This window comes from Gadus morhua, chromosome 4, assembly GCF_902167405.1.
Source record: "Gadus morhua chromosome 4, gadMor3.0, whole genome shotgun sequence".
Lineage (NCBI taxonomy): Eukaryota > Metazoa > Chordata > Actinopteri > Gadiformes > Gadidae > Gadus > Gadus morhua.
Window position 1 is genome coordinate 27,388,630 of NC_044051.1, and position 16,743 is coordinate 27,405,372.

General features: G+C 42.6%; 1 protein-coding gene across 2 annotated transcripts in view; it reads right to left on the minus strand.

The window, feature by feature from the left end:
* The window catches only part of LOC115541793 (ribose-phosphate pyrophosphokinase 2), a 71,059-nt gene that overhangs the window by 49,379 nt on the left and 4,937 nt on the right, over positions 1–16,743 (minus strand). Inside the window, exon 1 of one of the 2 annotated variants that reach the window (XM_030353634.1) lies at positions 14,353–14,420. The exons of the other annotated variant lie outside the window; for it this stretch is intronic. Coding sequence (XP_030209494.1) covers positions 14,353–14,405 — 53 coding nt within the window. The 5' untranslated portion in view covers positions 14,406–14,420. Of the gene's footprint in view, positions 1–14,352; positions 14,421–16,743 lie in introns of those variants that run through there. 2 annotated transcript variants of the gene reach the window in all.

The window sequence follows — 16,743 nt, forward strand, 5'->3', positions numbered from 1 at the left end:
AAATTATTTGTTATTAAATGTTACATTAAGTTAATTGGTATATAAGTGTTGTTTAAATAAAATGCTTTTTAAATTTAAAAAAATCGTGGGATGTATCGAACCGTGGGTCAAAAATCGTGATACAAACCGAATCGTGAGTTTGTGTATCGTTACAGCCCTACTGTTTACGGTCCGCCTAAGCCCAATTTAGAATTCATCAATCAGGCCTCGACATTAACGGTTGCCCGCTTGCCCGGGGCAACCAAAAGTCATATTTGGGCAAGTTGAGATTGATTTCTGGTTGCCCGAACGGGCAAGTGGATTTTGGGTGGATGTTAATAGAAAGGCTATTTATTCAAATGTTTTTAGAAACTGCAGAACAACCTTTTTTGCCGCAAAATAACACAAAATATAAGTATTTGCAATTGATCAGCGCCCCGTCTTCTCTTCTCTCGGAAAGCGAGTTAACAGACCCGCATCGCTTCAGTGCGAATATAGCCCCGCCTTCTGTCACTCGCAGTGCGTTCTCTGGCCGTGATTCGAAGGTGTTGGCTAAAGGTTAGCCAACAAAGCTAGCATCGCAAGTGCAGTGCCTCCGCGAACGGTTTAGGTAGAAGGAAAATGGAGTAGTGATGGAGGAGTGCAGTTTGGAAGTACTTTGGATTGAGGCAAATTACCAAGGAAAGTCATATGCAAGAACACGCTTTTGGGTTTCATAACTGTGCACATGCACAGCAATAGCGATCTTTTTCACGAAATTGGACCCTCACAAACTATATATTACATGAAAGCTGAGCCTCCACTTATTCCAACAGTCCAAACCATATCATTCTGTGACTAAAACTCGCAAATAACAACTTAAGAAGAAACGTCCCCTTTTCTTTTAACAACCAAAAATGAAGTATTACCTTTGTGATTTTTGTCCACAAAGTTGATTCTGGTCGAATAAAACCACCATAAACAGATAACCCAGTGTCTGGGCCAAATTTTGCAACTAAACATGGTATTTTCAATCAATGAATAAGAGGTTTCTTAGGAAATAGGTAAATTGCCTTCAATCAGAAAACATATTCTTCAGCGCAATCTAGTGGCCATATGTTTATTTGCGAGTGTTTGGCTTGGTGCATTCGAATATATTAGCCCTGAAATTTAAATAGAGGTGTCAAGTGTCAAAATTGTAAGATATCTACCTTTATTTGTGTCTCATAGTAAGACATCGCTCCCAAATGATAACGACCAACTGATAATTATTTCAGGTGGAAATGTTATCTTCCACTTATGCTGTGTTCCATGGCTTTATTCACTTTAACCAAGTATCCCCATTGAATATTTCACTTGCACAACAATCTCTCTTATGGCACAAAGATGACATTATCGCCCTTGCAGTTGTGGAGATACTCTATTTACTTTGGGTCTGTTCTTTCCTGAAAAAAACTTTTCCCCTGATATCGAAAATGGTATAGAATATCGATATTTTTCCAGGTATAGTGTCAAAGTTAGAAAATCCAGTATCGTGACTGACAACACTACTAGAAACGCGATTGTGATCATTCAGTTAGAGCTACAAGAAACGTGAAAGTTAAAAAAGATATCTTTGCTACTACCTCTGACATTTAGTTAAGTACATTTGCATGAAATCATGCAGGTCTACATATAACTTGGCGATAGCTTTAATAGGTTGCAATGGTGGACTGAAATCACTTCATGGCACGATGGGACCGCTCGATAAATAAGTAAACAAAGGGAGGTTTGTTATTTTTTAAACACAACATGTGTGGAAGCTAACATTCAGCTTCAGTCTGAGCTAGGATGATTTTTCTGAGCCCCCCCAAAACCAGGCCGAATGCCTGGCAAAAAGAGGCCTGTTCAAGATTCTGATTATAATTTGGGCAAGTGAACATCACATTCGGGCAAGTTGAACCTGACCTGTACTTGCCCGATGGGCAAGTGCTTTTGAAACCTTAATGTTAACCCCTGCATCAATGAATTCTCTGCTTTCCTCACTCTTATTTCATCCCTTTCCCCAAATGCAATTCTCCTTGGTGACTTCAATTTCCATATTGATAATGGCAATAACTACTAGGGCTGGCCCAAATTATTGGAATATTCGAATACTCGTTCGGAAAATTAGTATTAGAAGCTTAAATCAGTATTCGGAGCTTCGTTGTTACACATAGGCCTACGTGACGTTACCAGAGCGAGGGAGGCAAACTATAAGCAACACCAAGCAGAGAAGCGAGAGAGGTGGAGGAAGAATAGATATCTTGTTTCCCTTTACTTTATAACAACATTAGCGGGATCTCGGGAGGAAAAGAAATGCTTAGTGAAATGCTAACCTTAAGCCTGCCACACACAAAGATTTTATAAATCTCAACCGATTTTTTATCTGTGAGAGACCCCACACATTAACATTACATTAACAGTTTTGATCGTATTGTGTGTGGTGTCCTGCGATATTCCAAACACAGCACACCACACACATAAAGATTTGTCTTCAGACGCACTAGAATCTTGTCCCTCAAGCAAGAAATCTCGCGTGAACAAACGTGATCTGACGTAGTACTCTGACTGACCTGTGGGGGCAGTCACACCAAAAATAGTCATTGAACTAACTACAAGAAGAAGTGAAGAAGAGCGAGTGTAAACCGGTGTAAACTCATGGAGGACCAGCTGGATACCGACTGCATGATGGTGGTTTTGGGATTAATCCTAACTGAAAAATCCCTTAACTTTAACTGTCTTCGCCATATTGGTGGTATTCAGGGATATCGTAGCCATGGAGATAGCTCGTTATAATTCCGTGTTCAGTCAGCTCGCTCTTTATTGGTTAAATTCAATATTACGTCACGTTGGAGACTCCCGATTGTCGGCTTCCCCCCCACACAAGACGTTTGACACCATAACGTTCTCCGCCGATAATCTTAAATATTGAACATGTTTAATACTTACGATTATCGGCGCCGACTGATTTCGGAGCCGATTGTCGGCCGAATTTCACTCTTAACGCACCACACACTACAAGAGAATCTTATAAAATAATCTTAAGAGCTTAAGATAATCGGGCGATGTCTGTCCGTGATCGGAAGGGGGAAAATCGGGGCAAAATCAGCCCGATTATCTTTATGTGTGTGGCAGGCTTTAGTCGTTTGTTTACGTTCGCTGTACAGCGCCGTGCCAATCAACTGTGACTGGCTTGCTGCAGAGCGTGAGCGTCTTGCGAATACCCGGTCAATATAATGGATATAATATGGACACATAAGACAATCAATATTCGGTATTTGTTATGGATTTATTGTACAAATTCCCTGAAAAGATGCATGTTCCAGAATGAATTGAAAAGCTCCCGCAAGGGCTGAGATGGCAGAGGACAGCTGATTTGGTACGGAACAACAGCTGTTCGCTTCCACGGGGAAAAACTAAGTAACTCCAACTTACTTAGGCCTACTAACTGACGTTCAAAAGCTATTAAATCTTCAACAAAATATGCATACACTGTCAAAATCGGTTCCAGGGAGTATATAGGGATTATTAATGTTGTTTTTGATGGTGTGATTTTCTGGAACGAGTATCGAATATTCGCTCGGAAAAACCAACGAGTATTCAAAGCCTGAAAAATGGCATTCGGGCCAGCCCTAATAATTACCTCACAAAATACTTTGTATCATGCCTTGACAGCTTTGATTTGCAGCAGTTTATTGATTTTCCCACCCATTCAAAAGGCCATATCCTGGATCTACTCTGCTATCACTCCCTTTAATTATTCTGCATCTGATCTTCCCATCTCCGATCATATGTTAATCACATTTAATGTAAAGGTGACACTATCCAAAACGAAACAGCCCCGTACAATCTACTTTTGTAATATCAAGGACATTGATTCAACAGAACTGGACACTGGCATTTCTAATCTTCCAAGCATCCACTTTACATCCACCCCTGGTGAACTGCTCAGTCACTACAACCGTGGGCTTCAAAATCTCCTGGATACCCTGGCCCCTTTAAAATCACAAACTGTTTCATTTACACAATCTGCACCTTGGTTTACTGTTGAACTTCGCCAACTGGAACGCCTCTATAGGAAGACTGGGTTTACCATCCACAAGGAAATGTTAACTACCAAGGATTCTCTGACCAACACAAAATTCAACTATTATGCAGAAAGAATCAGGTTAGGTACTGGAAACTCTTGAGCACTATTCGCCCTGCTTCACAAAACGCTACGCCCACCGGACTCTCTCCCTCCCCATTATTACTCCGCTGACTCCTGTAATTCCATTAAGACATTTTTTAATACTAAAATTGACCAAATTCATCAGCAGTTAGCCCCCCTGATCTCAACCAACCTACCCTCCCCTGACTTTCAAAAAGTTTTCTCCCGTCCATTCTCCTACTTTAACCTCCCCTCTGCTGCTGAAATTTCCGACCTTGCCGCAAATCTAAACCATCCACTTGCCATCTTGATCCTCTCCCTACAATACTGGTTAAAGGTTGCATTCAATCCCTGACCCCTCTCTAACTGCAAATATCCATCCCTCTCTCATCTCTGGTACTGTTCCGTCACCCCTGAAATCAGCTGCAATAACCCCTATTCTCAAGAAACCCGGTGCTGACCCAAGCAACTTCAACTATCTCCGCCCAATCTCCGACCTCCTTCCTTTAAAAAATTCTGGAATTTTTTTTTTTTCCAGAATTTCTCAGATTCATGATCATCTCTCTCACAATGCTCTTTACGAACAGTTCCAATCAGGCTTTGGCTTTTGACAGCATTTCCCGGACCATCCTCATCGACCGATTAGCCTCTCTTGGAATATCTGACACACCCCTGGACTGGTTTAAATCATATCTATCTGGACGTACTCAGTTTGTCCAGCTCAAAAAATGTAGATCCCATTCTTCCCCCCTCTCCTCTGGTGTACCCCAAGGTTCTGTCTTTGGACCCCTCCTGTTCATTATCTATCTCCTCCCTCTTGGCCATTTTTTCCGTGAATATAATATTCAGCTCCATTGTTATGCAGATGATACCCAGCTCTACTTGTCCACCAAACCCACCACGACTCTCCCTCCCACCTCCCTCTCCCTCTCCGATTGCATCCAGGAAATCTGATCCTGGTTCTCCCAAAACCCTCAAACTCAACTGAGAAAACTGAAATCCTCCTTATTGACACCAAATCCACCCTCTCAAAAATAAATAACTTATCCATCTCCATTGACAATTCATCAGTTTCCCCCTCTCCCCAGGTCAAGAGACTGGGTGTCATCCTGTATAGCACCCTATCATTTCAGTCCCATATCAATAATGTCACTCGGTCAGCATACTTCCATCTACGTAACATCTCCTGCTGCGCCCAACTCTCTCCCCCAACAGTGCTGAAATTCTGGTTCACACCCTGGTTGAATCGCGTCTGGACTACTGCAACTCTCTCCTCTTTGTTTACCTGCTAAGTCCATGCAAAAATTACAACTGGTACAAAACTCTGCAGCCCGTATCATTACTAAAACCCCCTCCATCAGTCATGACATAACACCTGTCCTGCAGCAACTTCATTGGCTCCCCATCAAATATCGCATAATATACAAGATCCTGCTTCTCACTTTCAAGGCCATCAACAATCTTGCCCCTCAGTATCTTACAGAGCTTCTCCATATCAAGACACCCTTCTTCTTGTCTTCTTCCATCCAGCTCACCCTCCCACCAGCTCGCCTGGTTACCATGGGGTCAAGAGCATTCAGTCGCTCAGCCCCCCACCTCTGGAACTCTCTGCCTCATGACATCCAACACTCCAGTTCCATTCAATCACCTTCAAATCTCACCTGAAAACATCTATTCACCCAAGCCTACTCCCTTTAAGTCAGTTGCATTCTTGGGACTAGAATGAACAGTTTTTTTCTTGTACACTGTTTTATTATGTTGTTTGCTACTATGGATGTTTGATATTGTAAGGTGATCTTGAGTGTCAAGAAAAGGTGCCCATAAATAAAATGTAGGGATGCACCGATATGACAATTTTGACCGATACCGATATCCGATATTAAAATTGCTGTTACGCCCGGCAACCGATAATTACCGATATCGGTATAAAAACAAGTTTCTATGATGATTTTGTATACTGAAGAACATGTAAACACTGTGAATATGAAAAAGTTATTTCTTTCTTTATTTATTTTCCAAAACTTCGAAATACATTGTTTCTTCAACAAGTTACAGGGCATCCATAACAAACAAAAGTTACTAACGGTGTTAGTTTTAGGCTACTTTTACAACTTGCATCTATGAAAAAGTTTGGATCATAAATCACAATAACGATCGCAAATCAAAATATCTTGACAAGGTCTTATAACTTAAATCAAATTTGCCAATATTCATGGAAACCAGACACTTGTCATTGCAAAAAGTCTTTCAAGTTTAAGTCAATTTCAACTCAAATCTGTGAAATAGGCTCAATCAAATATATCAAGGGAGGTTGGTTGTAGTCTTTTCACTCGGTTCTAGCCCTACTGTTGATCCGGAGAACCGAGCGAATAGACTACAACCAAATATAAACATGTCCGGTTCCCGTTTCAATGGGATTACGGAACGCCAAATAAAACACAACAGAAATTGTATTTCGCTACGATACTTGATGATGTTGTTAACACCGGAATTACCGAAATAAACATGCGCTGATCACATGAACGCTAGGGCTGTGTTCAAAAAATCGATCCGCGATCCGATATCGATTCACGCTCAAAAAGCACGATATCGATCCAAAAATGTCTAGATCGATCTTTTCCAGGTGACTAAAGGCACTATTTTCTTTGACGCGCAAGGCGCACTATAAAAAGCGAGTGCCGGCTAAACGAAACCGAAACTTAAAGGAGCATTTCACCGGTGGAGGCATGAATATGTATTGAAATTGGGTCCTATATGTAGTCGAATAATAAAATGGAATTCTAATTTGGTGCCGTCTTGACCGAGAAAAGGCAGAAAGTGACTTTTTGGCGCTTGTGGATTGAAGACAACAACTCCCACCATGCACAGCTTCGCTGGCGGCCACTCCCGCTGATCATCTCTGCTTATCGGACACCTCCTTGTTTCATCTACTAATGGAACAAATCAGCGTGGAGCTTGACCGACGTCACTGGCAGAGAGTAGTGACGCTTGCACAGAAGCATACGGCCGACATCTTTCTTTATTCTGGGTGGAAATAGTAACATAGTTACGCCATTAAATGCGTTTATGTTAACAATTTTAGCGAGAAATGTGCATTTAACTTTCATAAGGTTCGCTCGTTGAATGTGAAGGATGTTTGGTTTGATAGTTATGACGAAGAGGGAACGCTCCATTCACTTGCATGGACAGCTTCTCTGGTTGCTAAGCAACCTCAACGTCTTGGCGGACTATCTGCTGATCAACACTACGAATGCTGGAAACACACCAGACACACCATGTGAAGTTATTTAACCTGATTATTGTTATTTATAACCGAGATTATTTAATCTAACCCGATCTAAACTCTATCATGCCCCCAAACACGGCGGCGTTTGGGTTTCCTACCTCGGACTCCTAAATCCAGCGCAGCCACAGGCGCGTTGAACCATTTTTGTGACACAAAATGATCAAGCGTCAAGTTAGACACGTTACACGCGTTTGGTGTGGCCGTAGCAATATGCGGTTTCACCCAAAAAATCGGCTTCGTATGGCATTTCACAAGTCTCTGGTTGTCAAAGACTGGGTACAGGGGTTCTTGTAGTTTTCTAATATAGAGGGCCACTTAATTTTAATTTATTTATATTTTATTTGGTCATTGTTGTTTAGTTCTGGTCATTGTTTTAATTCTGCCATGGATATGTTACTTAAATTTCAAATACTTGGATTTTTGTCTAAAATAAATACTTGATTCTTCTCTCTCTGTGTCCCTCTTACACGTACACAGATACAATCACAAACACATGGAGCTGTTTTGTCTATGGGACAGTATTTATTTGCATTATGTCTAAATAGATCGATATCGAATCGTGGATCGAATCGGATCGTGACCTTATGAATCGGAATCGGATCGATCCAGGAAATTCGGATTGATTCCCAGCCCTAATGAACGCACAATTTTTTTTTTTTCAGCTGATCCGCGGATCACTTGCGTCCCGAACCGTGAGGGTTGATCCGTACGGATCACGGGAAACCTGTGAACCGTTGCACCACTAGTGTTGAATGATTTGACACGGCATCCTGCGCGCATTACTTCGGCTTTGTAAGTACTGCATATTGCAAATCGAGTACCTTCATTTGAGACCGTAAAAAACATCCAAACTACCGACATTGATTCTTTTCAGTTAAGGTGACAAACACTCCTGTACTGCCTCTCCGTGCGTCTCTGGCTGCGTCACTGACACTCTCACATGACCAAACAAGCTCCGCATGGGCAAAAAACACACACAACAGCAACTAGATGGAAATAAATATCGGCTGTTATTGTCGGACCAGTTTTACTTATCGGGCCGATGCCGATATGTTTAAAAATGACTAACATCGGCCGATAACGATATCACTGCCGATATATCGTGCATCCCTAATAAAATGCATTATTATTATTATAATTCACCGTTGCCAAGTATAATCAAGAGTATATAATCAAATGACCGCTGTCAAGAAAAACAAAGGATTCTTGCCTAATGAAGTCTTTGGTATCACCCCGCAAGTACCGGTAACTTGTCAACCCCAGCGTCTTCGGTTGCTAAGCGACGTCAACGTCTTTGGCGGACGATTTCTCCGCTGATCAACACTACCAATGCTGGTAACAAATAAAATGTATTAAGACACCATTTGAAGTAATTTTTTCGTTTTGGCAAGTAGCCGTGTTATAAGCGGGATAATTTATATAACATCGCCGGTCATTATCGAAAATAAGCCCCTTCAGGGCAAAGCAAGACACCTCCGCTGCGCGATTGTGTCCTGTTCGCACTGTAGGGCTTATTTTCCCCGCCAATGACCGGCGTTCTATACATTATCCCTTACATATCCCGCTGCTTCGGATTTGCCTTTGAAGGCGCGTTGAAAGGAGGAGTGGGAAACCCTATGCTATATCAGTCCTTAACCTGTGCGTACATTTTTTCACTACATTTTCGCCCTGAAATGATTCCACATTACAAAAATCGAAAATAGCTTGTGTGAATTTATCTTAAAAGGTGCCATGGCATGAAAATGTCACTTTATGAGGTTTTCGAACATAAATATGAGTTCCCCTAGCCTGCCTATGGTCCCCCAGTGGCTAAAACTTGCGTTCGGTGTAAAACGAGCACTAGGTGTTCGAGCACTAGGTTTTCTTTGAAAACTTTGGCTTCGACTACCTCAAGAACATGAACCACGACATGGAGAAGAAAGGGATGTTGGCGAATGTCTCCCGCTTGAGCCCTGCTTCCCGCTGCCAAGGGACCAACGCCTCGGCGCTGCAGGAGGCGGAGGTGCCTAAGCGCTGCCCGGCAACAATCCCTTTCGCCTCCTTGTCGCGGTTCAGTTTACTTCACATGGATGTGGACGTGGAAGAACCAGGAACGTCGGAGAACCTAACACGGTCGTTTGAGATTCATAATATGGGCTCACACAGCTTTTGGCCGTGATAATATATATTTAAGCAATAGATCACGACAGGCTGTGGTATGTGCTCCTTATACCACTGTTAAGGGGCGCTGTCCGGCACCGACGCGTAGCGGAGGACCCCCTTCGAATGAATCGCGCGCTGCCTGCTACCGGCTGCCCGCTGCCGGGCGATGGTGCCTGCTACCTGCTGCCCGCTGCCGGGCGATGGTGCCTGCTACCGGCTGCCCGCTGCCGGGCGATGGTGCCTGCTACCGGCTGCCCGCTACCGGGCGATGGTGCCTGCTACCGGCTGCCCGCTACCGGGCGATGGTGCCTCGCGGCAACCGGCGGCAAGTCGCAGTTCATGTACTTCAGCGAGTCAAAGCCAAAGTTCCTGTCCCCAATTCCTTCTCAACCATGGCTGAGATAACCCCCAACACTCTCGTTCTAGAAATACCAGAGACGAGAGTCCGACGTGTTATGTGCCATATAACACCAAAAGCAGAACGGTTATCCAAATAATAAGGAAGTGTACAACACTTGCGTTACAGCTCTTTTTTAAAGCTCTATATCTAAAAAATATCATATAATACATAGAAATCTATATCATTTAATACATATTATCACGGCCAAAAGCTGTGTGCGCCTCCAGATGATATTATGAATCACAAAAGACTTTGTCGGGTTCTGCGACGTCTCTGGTTCTTCCACTTTCACATCAACCTGAAGTCGACTGAACCGCGCGCTGCCTGCTGCCGGCTGCCCGCTGCCGCCTCGCAGCAACCGGCGGCATGTCGCAGCGAGTCAAAGCCTGTCAGTTAAACGCGTTAACGCAAACCAAATTTAACGGCGTTAATTTTACCGCGCGATTAACGCAATTATTTTATATAAAAAAACAAAAAAAAAAAATTCTTTGGCTCAAAACAAAGAAGCAGTCACTTTGGATGAAGTGAGGGCTAAAGTAACAGCAAGGTTCTCACTCATCCGGCGCCTAGCTGGTACAACCTGGGGGGCCTCGGCCAAGGTTCTACGTATCTCCACACAAGCCCTCGTATTCTCCGCAGCTGAGTACTGTGCCCCAACCTGGAGTAGAAGCCCACATGCCAAGAAGGTCGATACGGCCATCAACAATGCCCTCCGGATCATAAGTGGCTGCCTGAAACCCACCCCCGTGTTCTACCTGCCAGTCCTAGCAGGAATAGCGCCAGCCGGCCTACGGCGAGAGGCCGCTACCCTCGCCCTGGCAAGGAAAGCCCAGGAACACAGCTGGCACCTCCTCCATGAAACCACCACCATGGCAACACCTCCAAGCAGACTCAAGTCCCGCCACCCATACAATCAGGCCGCACAAGAGATGCTTATTTCCATCCCGGAGGATTTGACAACCAAAGCCTGGCTGGCAGCGGCATGGAAGCAGGAGTGGGAGTCAGCAGGACAGACACGCCTACACCATTACATCCAGGATCCTGGAGGTGGCGTTGAGGGAGAAGATCTACCTCGCCGGCAATGGACCCTCCTGAACCGCCTTCGCACAGGGGTTGGCTGCTTCAAAGCGTCCATGAAGAAGTGGGGCCTAACAGACAGTGCAGCGTGTGAGTGCGGGGAGCCTGAGCAGACTGCCGACCACATCATCACCACCTGTCCCCGGCATAGACCACCCTCAGAGGAGGGCCTCTTCCAAGTGGGACCTGAGACGAGGGAGTGGCTACACGACACGAAGTTGGACATATGAAGACGATACACGAAAGAGTAGCCTGACTGCTATGTTCAAATTCCATTTGTTCAAAGCAGTCATTTAATTGCACTATAGCAGGCATCTCCAAACGGCGGACCGCGGTCCGGGTCCGGACCAAGTGACGGTCCTATCCGGACCCATGACCAATTTAAAATAATAAAAAAATAAATATATATTTTTTTTTTTTATGATTTCACTATACAAAGCATGATTATGTTAGTAAAATCATTTCTCACTGAAATACAAATTGAAAGGCAGAATAGTCTGTAGGACAGCATAAATCAGCAAAAAGCAATGATCTTCACAGAGCGAAGATCATGCACTCACCGAACTCCCGCCCCTCCCTCCGTCTGTCACGGCATGTGTGTAATAGCGTCACTCACAAAATAGCTAATCAAATTTTTTGTTTACCGGAAGAGCGATTTGGAATGAGAAAATGGCTTGCTCGAAAATGAGGAAAATTGACCCCGAAAACAGACTTTTTAAGGATGAATGGACTGACCAATACTTGTTCATTGTTGTGTCTTTTATGTGTTGAAACCGTGACGCTGATAAGAAGCGGGAATATTAAGCGGCATTACGAATCCAAACACAGATCCTTCGAGGAAAAGTATCCCCAGAAGTCAGAAGTAAGAGCGTGGAAAATATCCGAGCTGAGAATTCAGTATGAGAGGTCTACGCGTGTCTTCACACACTCATTTACAGGCCAGCAACGTGCAAATGAATGCTTACTTAAGATTGCATGGATTTTGGGGCAACATAAAAAAACTTTCAGTGACACGACTGTTGTGAAGGAGTGCTTGAACGCCGCTGCCGAGACGTTACTTGAAGTTAAACAAAGGGATGAATTGTGTGAAAAAATAAAGCAAATCCCACTGTGAGCTGCAACGACAACCAGAAAATCCGAAATGTTATCAGATGACGCACTGTCACAGCTTCATGCGGCTGTTCAGAGTGCCCCATCCCTAGCCATTGATGAGACTTCAGATGTAACGGATAATGCCAAGCTTTTGGTTTATGTGTGATTGTTTCATCAAGACAAGTGGTGTTAGACCCATTTGGGTCTAACACCACTTGAGACACTGTTTTGCTTACTTGAAGTGAAGGCCTAATGCTCTTTTTGTTTTTATTTGAAATGTAGGTCTGGTGTACCTGTTTTGCTTACTTGAAATGTAGGCCTAATGCACTTTGTGTTTATTTGAAGTGTAGGCCTAGTGTTCCTGTTCTGCTTACTTCACATGTAGGCCTTATGCACTTTTTATGTTCGTCTGAATTGCAGGCCTAATGACCTGTTTTGTTTACTTGAAATGTTAATATGCGTTGTCTTACTAGTTTTTCATGGTTAAAAGTAAGCTATTTGGAAATTGAAAATACATCTGAAATGATAAGGTAATATGCCGTGTTGATTGTATTTGACAAAAAAGAAGGCCATTAGGACGTGGAAGGTTCGGACCTTTCTTTGAAGGAATTTTTAGCAACTGGACCTTGTTCAATTTTAATTGAAGACCCCTGCACTATAGGTTTAATTTCACTGTTTTGATCAGTATATGCTAGGGCTGTAACGATACACAAATTCAGGATTCGGTTTGTATCACGATTTTTGACCCACGGTTCGATACATCCCACGATTCTTTTAAATTTAAAAAGCATTTTATTTAAACACTTAAATACCAATTATCTTAATGTAACATTTAATAACAAATAATTTGGAACACTGAACAGATTTGAACCAAAAGAATACTATTAAAGTATAGCTAAATTAATAAAGAAATAACCAAAGATTGCAGTTGGAGGATGCTTTTTGCTGGTAGGCATAATAGGGCCCCTTTAACTGTTTGGTTGGTTTATTCAAATATCCTTATTAGCGCTTCTTATTAGGCTATGTAGCTTGAATAATGACATAATCAGGCCGTATAGAATGCAACATGTTTAATAGCCTAACTTTCAATAGATGAGGAAAACATGAACGTCGCAATAACGAGGAGTAGCATATGTGTATGCGCGAGAATGGCAGTGTGCGTATGCGTGTGTGAGTGACGTCAGCGAGTGAGTGGACGAGCGAGGAGAGCGAGCGGTAGCGCGTGTGTCTAGTGAAGAAGCGAACGAGTCCGGTAGAATAAAGTACCCATCCTGTCAATAATCGGTGGCCGCTTCATTCCGACCTATAAGCAGACAAACTGCCAGTCAAATCACAGAAAACAATAGAGACAGGATCACACAGGCAATTTTTTTCGCGCTTGGCCCACTCTGGATAAATGTCGTTCATATCGCATATGAGGACTTCGACTGCTGTGGAGAAATGCAATCCTCCGTAGCCACGGAGAGCTGTGATCACAGAGAGGGCATCTCGTCACATATTTACGGCATCGATAGGAGGGAGCGCTGTCAGCAGACTATTATTTAGACAAATTATTAGCAAATTTCAATCGGACAATTTGACTGAAGAGTTAGAAAGGGCATATCGCGCTTCTGCCTTCTCACACCGCGAGACAGGTTCGTGGCTTTGAGTATCGCGATTTTCGGTTTGATACGCGTATCGTTACAGCCCTAGTATATGCCAATGTTGTTATCAATAAAAAATCATTTGCACAAGGCAAGCCGATGCAAGTATTATGGGACAAAAAAAAAATCAAGGGATATTTAGCATAGAAAAATAATTTGCGATTAATCGTGAGTTAACTATGACATTAATGCGATTAATCACGATTAAATATTTTAATCGCTTGACAGCTCTAATAAATATGTATTGGCCATGAAATTGAATGAGATCGGCCGATCCCGATTTACCTTAAAAACCCAGTATCAGGCCCGATCCGATCCGGGGATCGGGACATCCCTATTTAGCACTATATCCAGGGTTTCCCCCAGCACTATCTTTTTAAGGCGGCCGCCTTAACAAGACTAGGGCCCCGCCTTGACTACCAATGTATTGAAAAAAATATATATATATTGTTGAATATATTGTTGCATAGTCTATCATAGTCACCTGTCAATCTACCGCCAGTGACGGTATCTTAGTTCAAAATTTAAAATATGAAATATACAACATTGACTTCATTCACTCTATGTGTAGATAAAGACAGACCTGCGAAACAGGCTGCAGGGCAAGAGTCTTACAGCCTGCATGAAGATCAGCATCAATGGCCCACCAGTGTCTAAGTTCAATTACAGCAGGGCGCTGGAACTGTTCTTTGCACAGCCACGCAGAATTGCATGCACTGATGCCTCTTGTCAGCTGTGCCGCAAATAAGATCCAAAAAAAAGGAACTGTAAATAGTTGAATTTGCATACAAAAGTTAAGTGTATTGTCCATTATTTGTATTTAATTTGCACTTTTCTTTAATTTTATTTTGTAGTGTCTGCATGTTTGCACAACATTTGTACCTACTGTTGTTTATTTATATGGAAATAAACAGTCGTTTATTTCATTCATGCGTACTGGCATCTTTGAGCAAAATACCCCCAAAATTTTTCGCCGCGGCGCAAAGCGCTGCGCCGAAACAACAACACCACCGACTGCTTACCACCTTGACTGAGAGATTTACCGGGGGAAACACTGATATCTATTAAGTTAACACTGCTTTAAGTACGATTTATTTGTAGCGAATAATTGTCATAAGTTTTGTATGTGTGGCCCATGAACCACCAGCGGTTTTCCTTTTTGGCCCACTTGTTAACACTAGAAACGCCGGGCCATTTTTACTTACTACTAGCGCCGCAAGAGGGGTCAAATGACCCCTAAGTCATTTGAAAGAGAGGCTGTGCATTTGCACATAATGATCACTAGGTGGCGCCAATGAGCTATTACCGTGCATGCGCCACGTGTGCGTGTCACAAGCCTAGTCCTCACGATTTTGTCATAAATGTACATATATGAAGTACAAACAGCCTATATTTTCACTTAGGGTTTAAGATTAAACGATGCAAATAAAGTAATTAAATTAATTGAGATATGCCTATATTGTTATTGTGGATATTTTATGAATATCACTCCATTCAATCAGCTTAAAGAACCAGCTTGGCTGAGTGGTTTAGCATCTGCCCTGCAATACGGGCGACCCGAGTTCGCGTCCTGGGTACGTCATTTCATTCTTGCCGTTGGCTTATTTTTGTAATTTCCTTTATATCGGAGAAATTAGGCTTAACAATTTACTTTAATGTAATAAATATGTCTTACAGTATCCCTATAACCCAAATATACCTTGCAAAAACTCATGGTAAAGTTAATGTTAATATTAATGTTACTGATAAGCCTTTGCACAATGACAAAGACACTGCATGGGAAATTGCAGCCACATAAATTCCATTCAGGCGAGTTTCACGGCAAGCAGCCAAGAAACTCACCACTTCTGTTGAGAAAAAATACTATGTCAATTTAGAATATTCAAAGAAATGGAAAATAAATAACATGAAAAGTTTTTTTTAATTCTCCAGTATTCCTTCCTAAAACACTGATTCGTAGATCGCACCATCTTTCAACGTCTTTGTTTAATACAACTGCGTCACCTTCTCTCACATTTCACTTTATCAAGTTAGAAGTCAACTGCTCATGATCATATCGCTGCGTTATCTCTGTGGAGATTTGTAAAGAATTACAAATCATTATTATTCTCCAGTATTCCTTCCTAAAACACTGATTCGGTGGGGATTGAACCCCGGACGAACGTCCTCTGGCTCAGTCTCAGACCGATCACTAGGAATTAGCTGGAAGAGCCTATACTTTTCCCTGGATTTTGAATGTTACAAACGTGAAAAAACATTATATATTTATGTGGCATTCAGTGCAATGCCGTTTGTCCCTATAAAACAATAGTAAAAAAATAAATACAAAACATGATAACTCTACAATCAAACCATGCAATCCGAAGGCTCTTCTTCACCACTCCCCCTTCTCACTTCCACAAATGCAAAGCGAATAGAAGTGAGTAGGGGATCGAGGGCGTAGCCCAACTAGTTTGTGAACGACCCAGAGAAACCTGCCTCATGAGAAGAAGTTGCCTGACAACTATATGCTAAATGGTCTGTTTTCACTGCTTTCTCAATCGCTCTCTCTGTCACACCTCCCCACCCCCAGCCAGTACATTTGCATTTGAATAGATAAGTAAGGTCACAAAGCCGATTTCAGGCCATCTGGCCGTGGCCGTTGGCCGTTGTCCGTTTTCACACCTAACCGTGCTCAACTGGCCCCTATTGTTCACACTAGGCAATCTGTGGTCTGGCCACGGAAGGCTCTTGTACATACCACACAAACATGATACTTTTAAGACTAAGCCATACACAAATTATCAAATATATTAAAGACTAACAAATCATTACGCTAGGATGAATGAAATAGTATTTTTTTGTCATCACGTCGTACTACGTCACCATCAAGCGTCCGCTTCGTAGAACAACACAGACAACACAGTTGACACGTTACTGACTTTGTTGCTTATTTGGAGCAACACATTTTTATATTTCCGCGTGTGAGCTACAA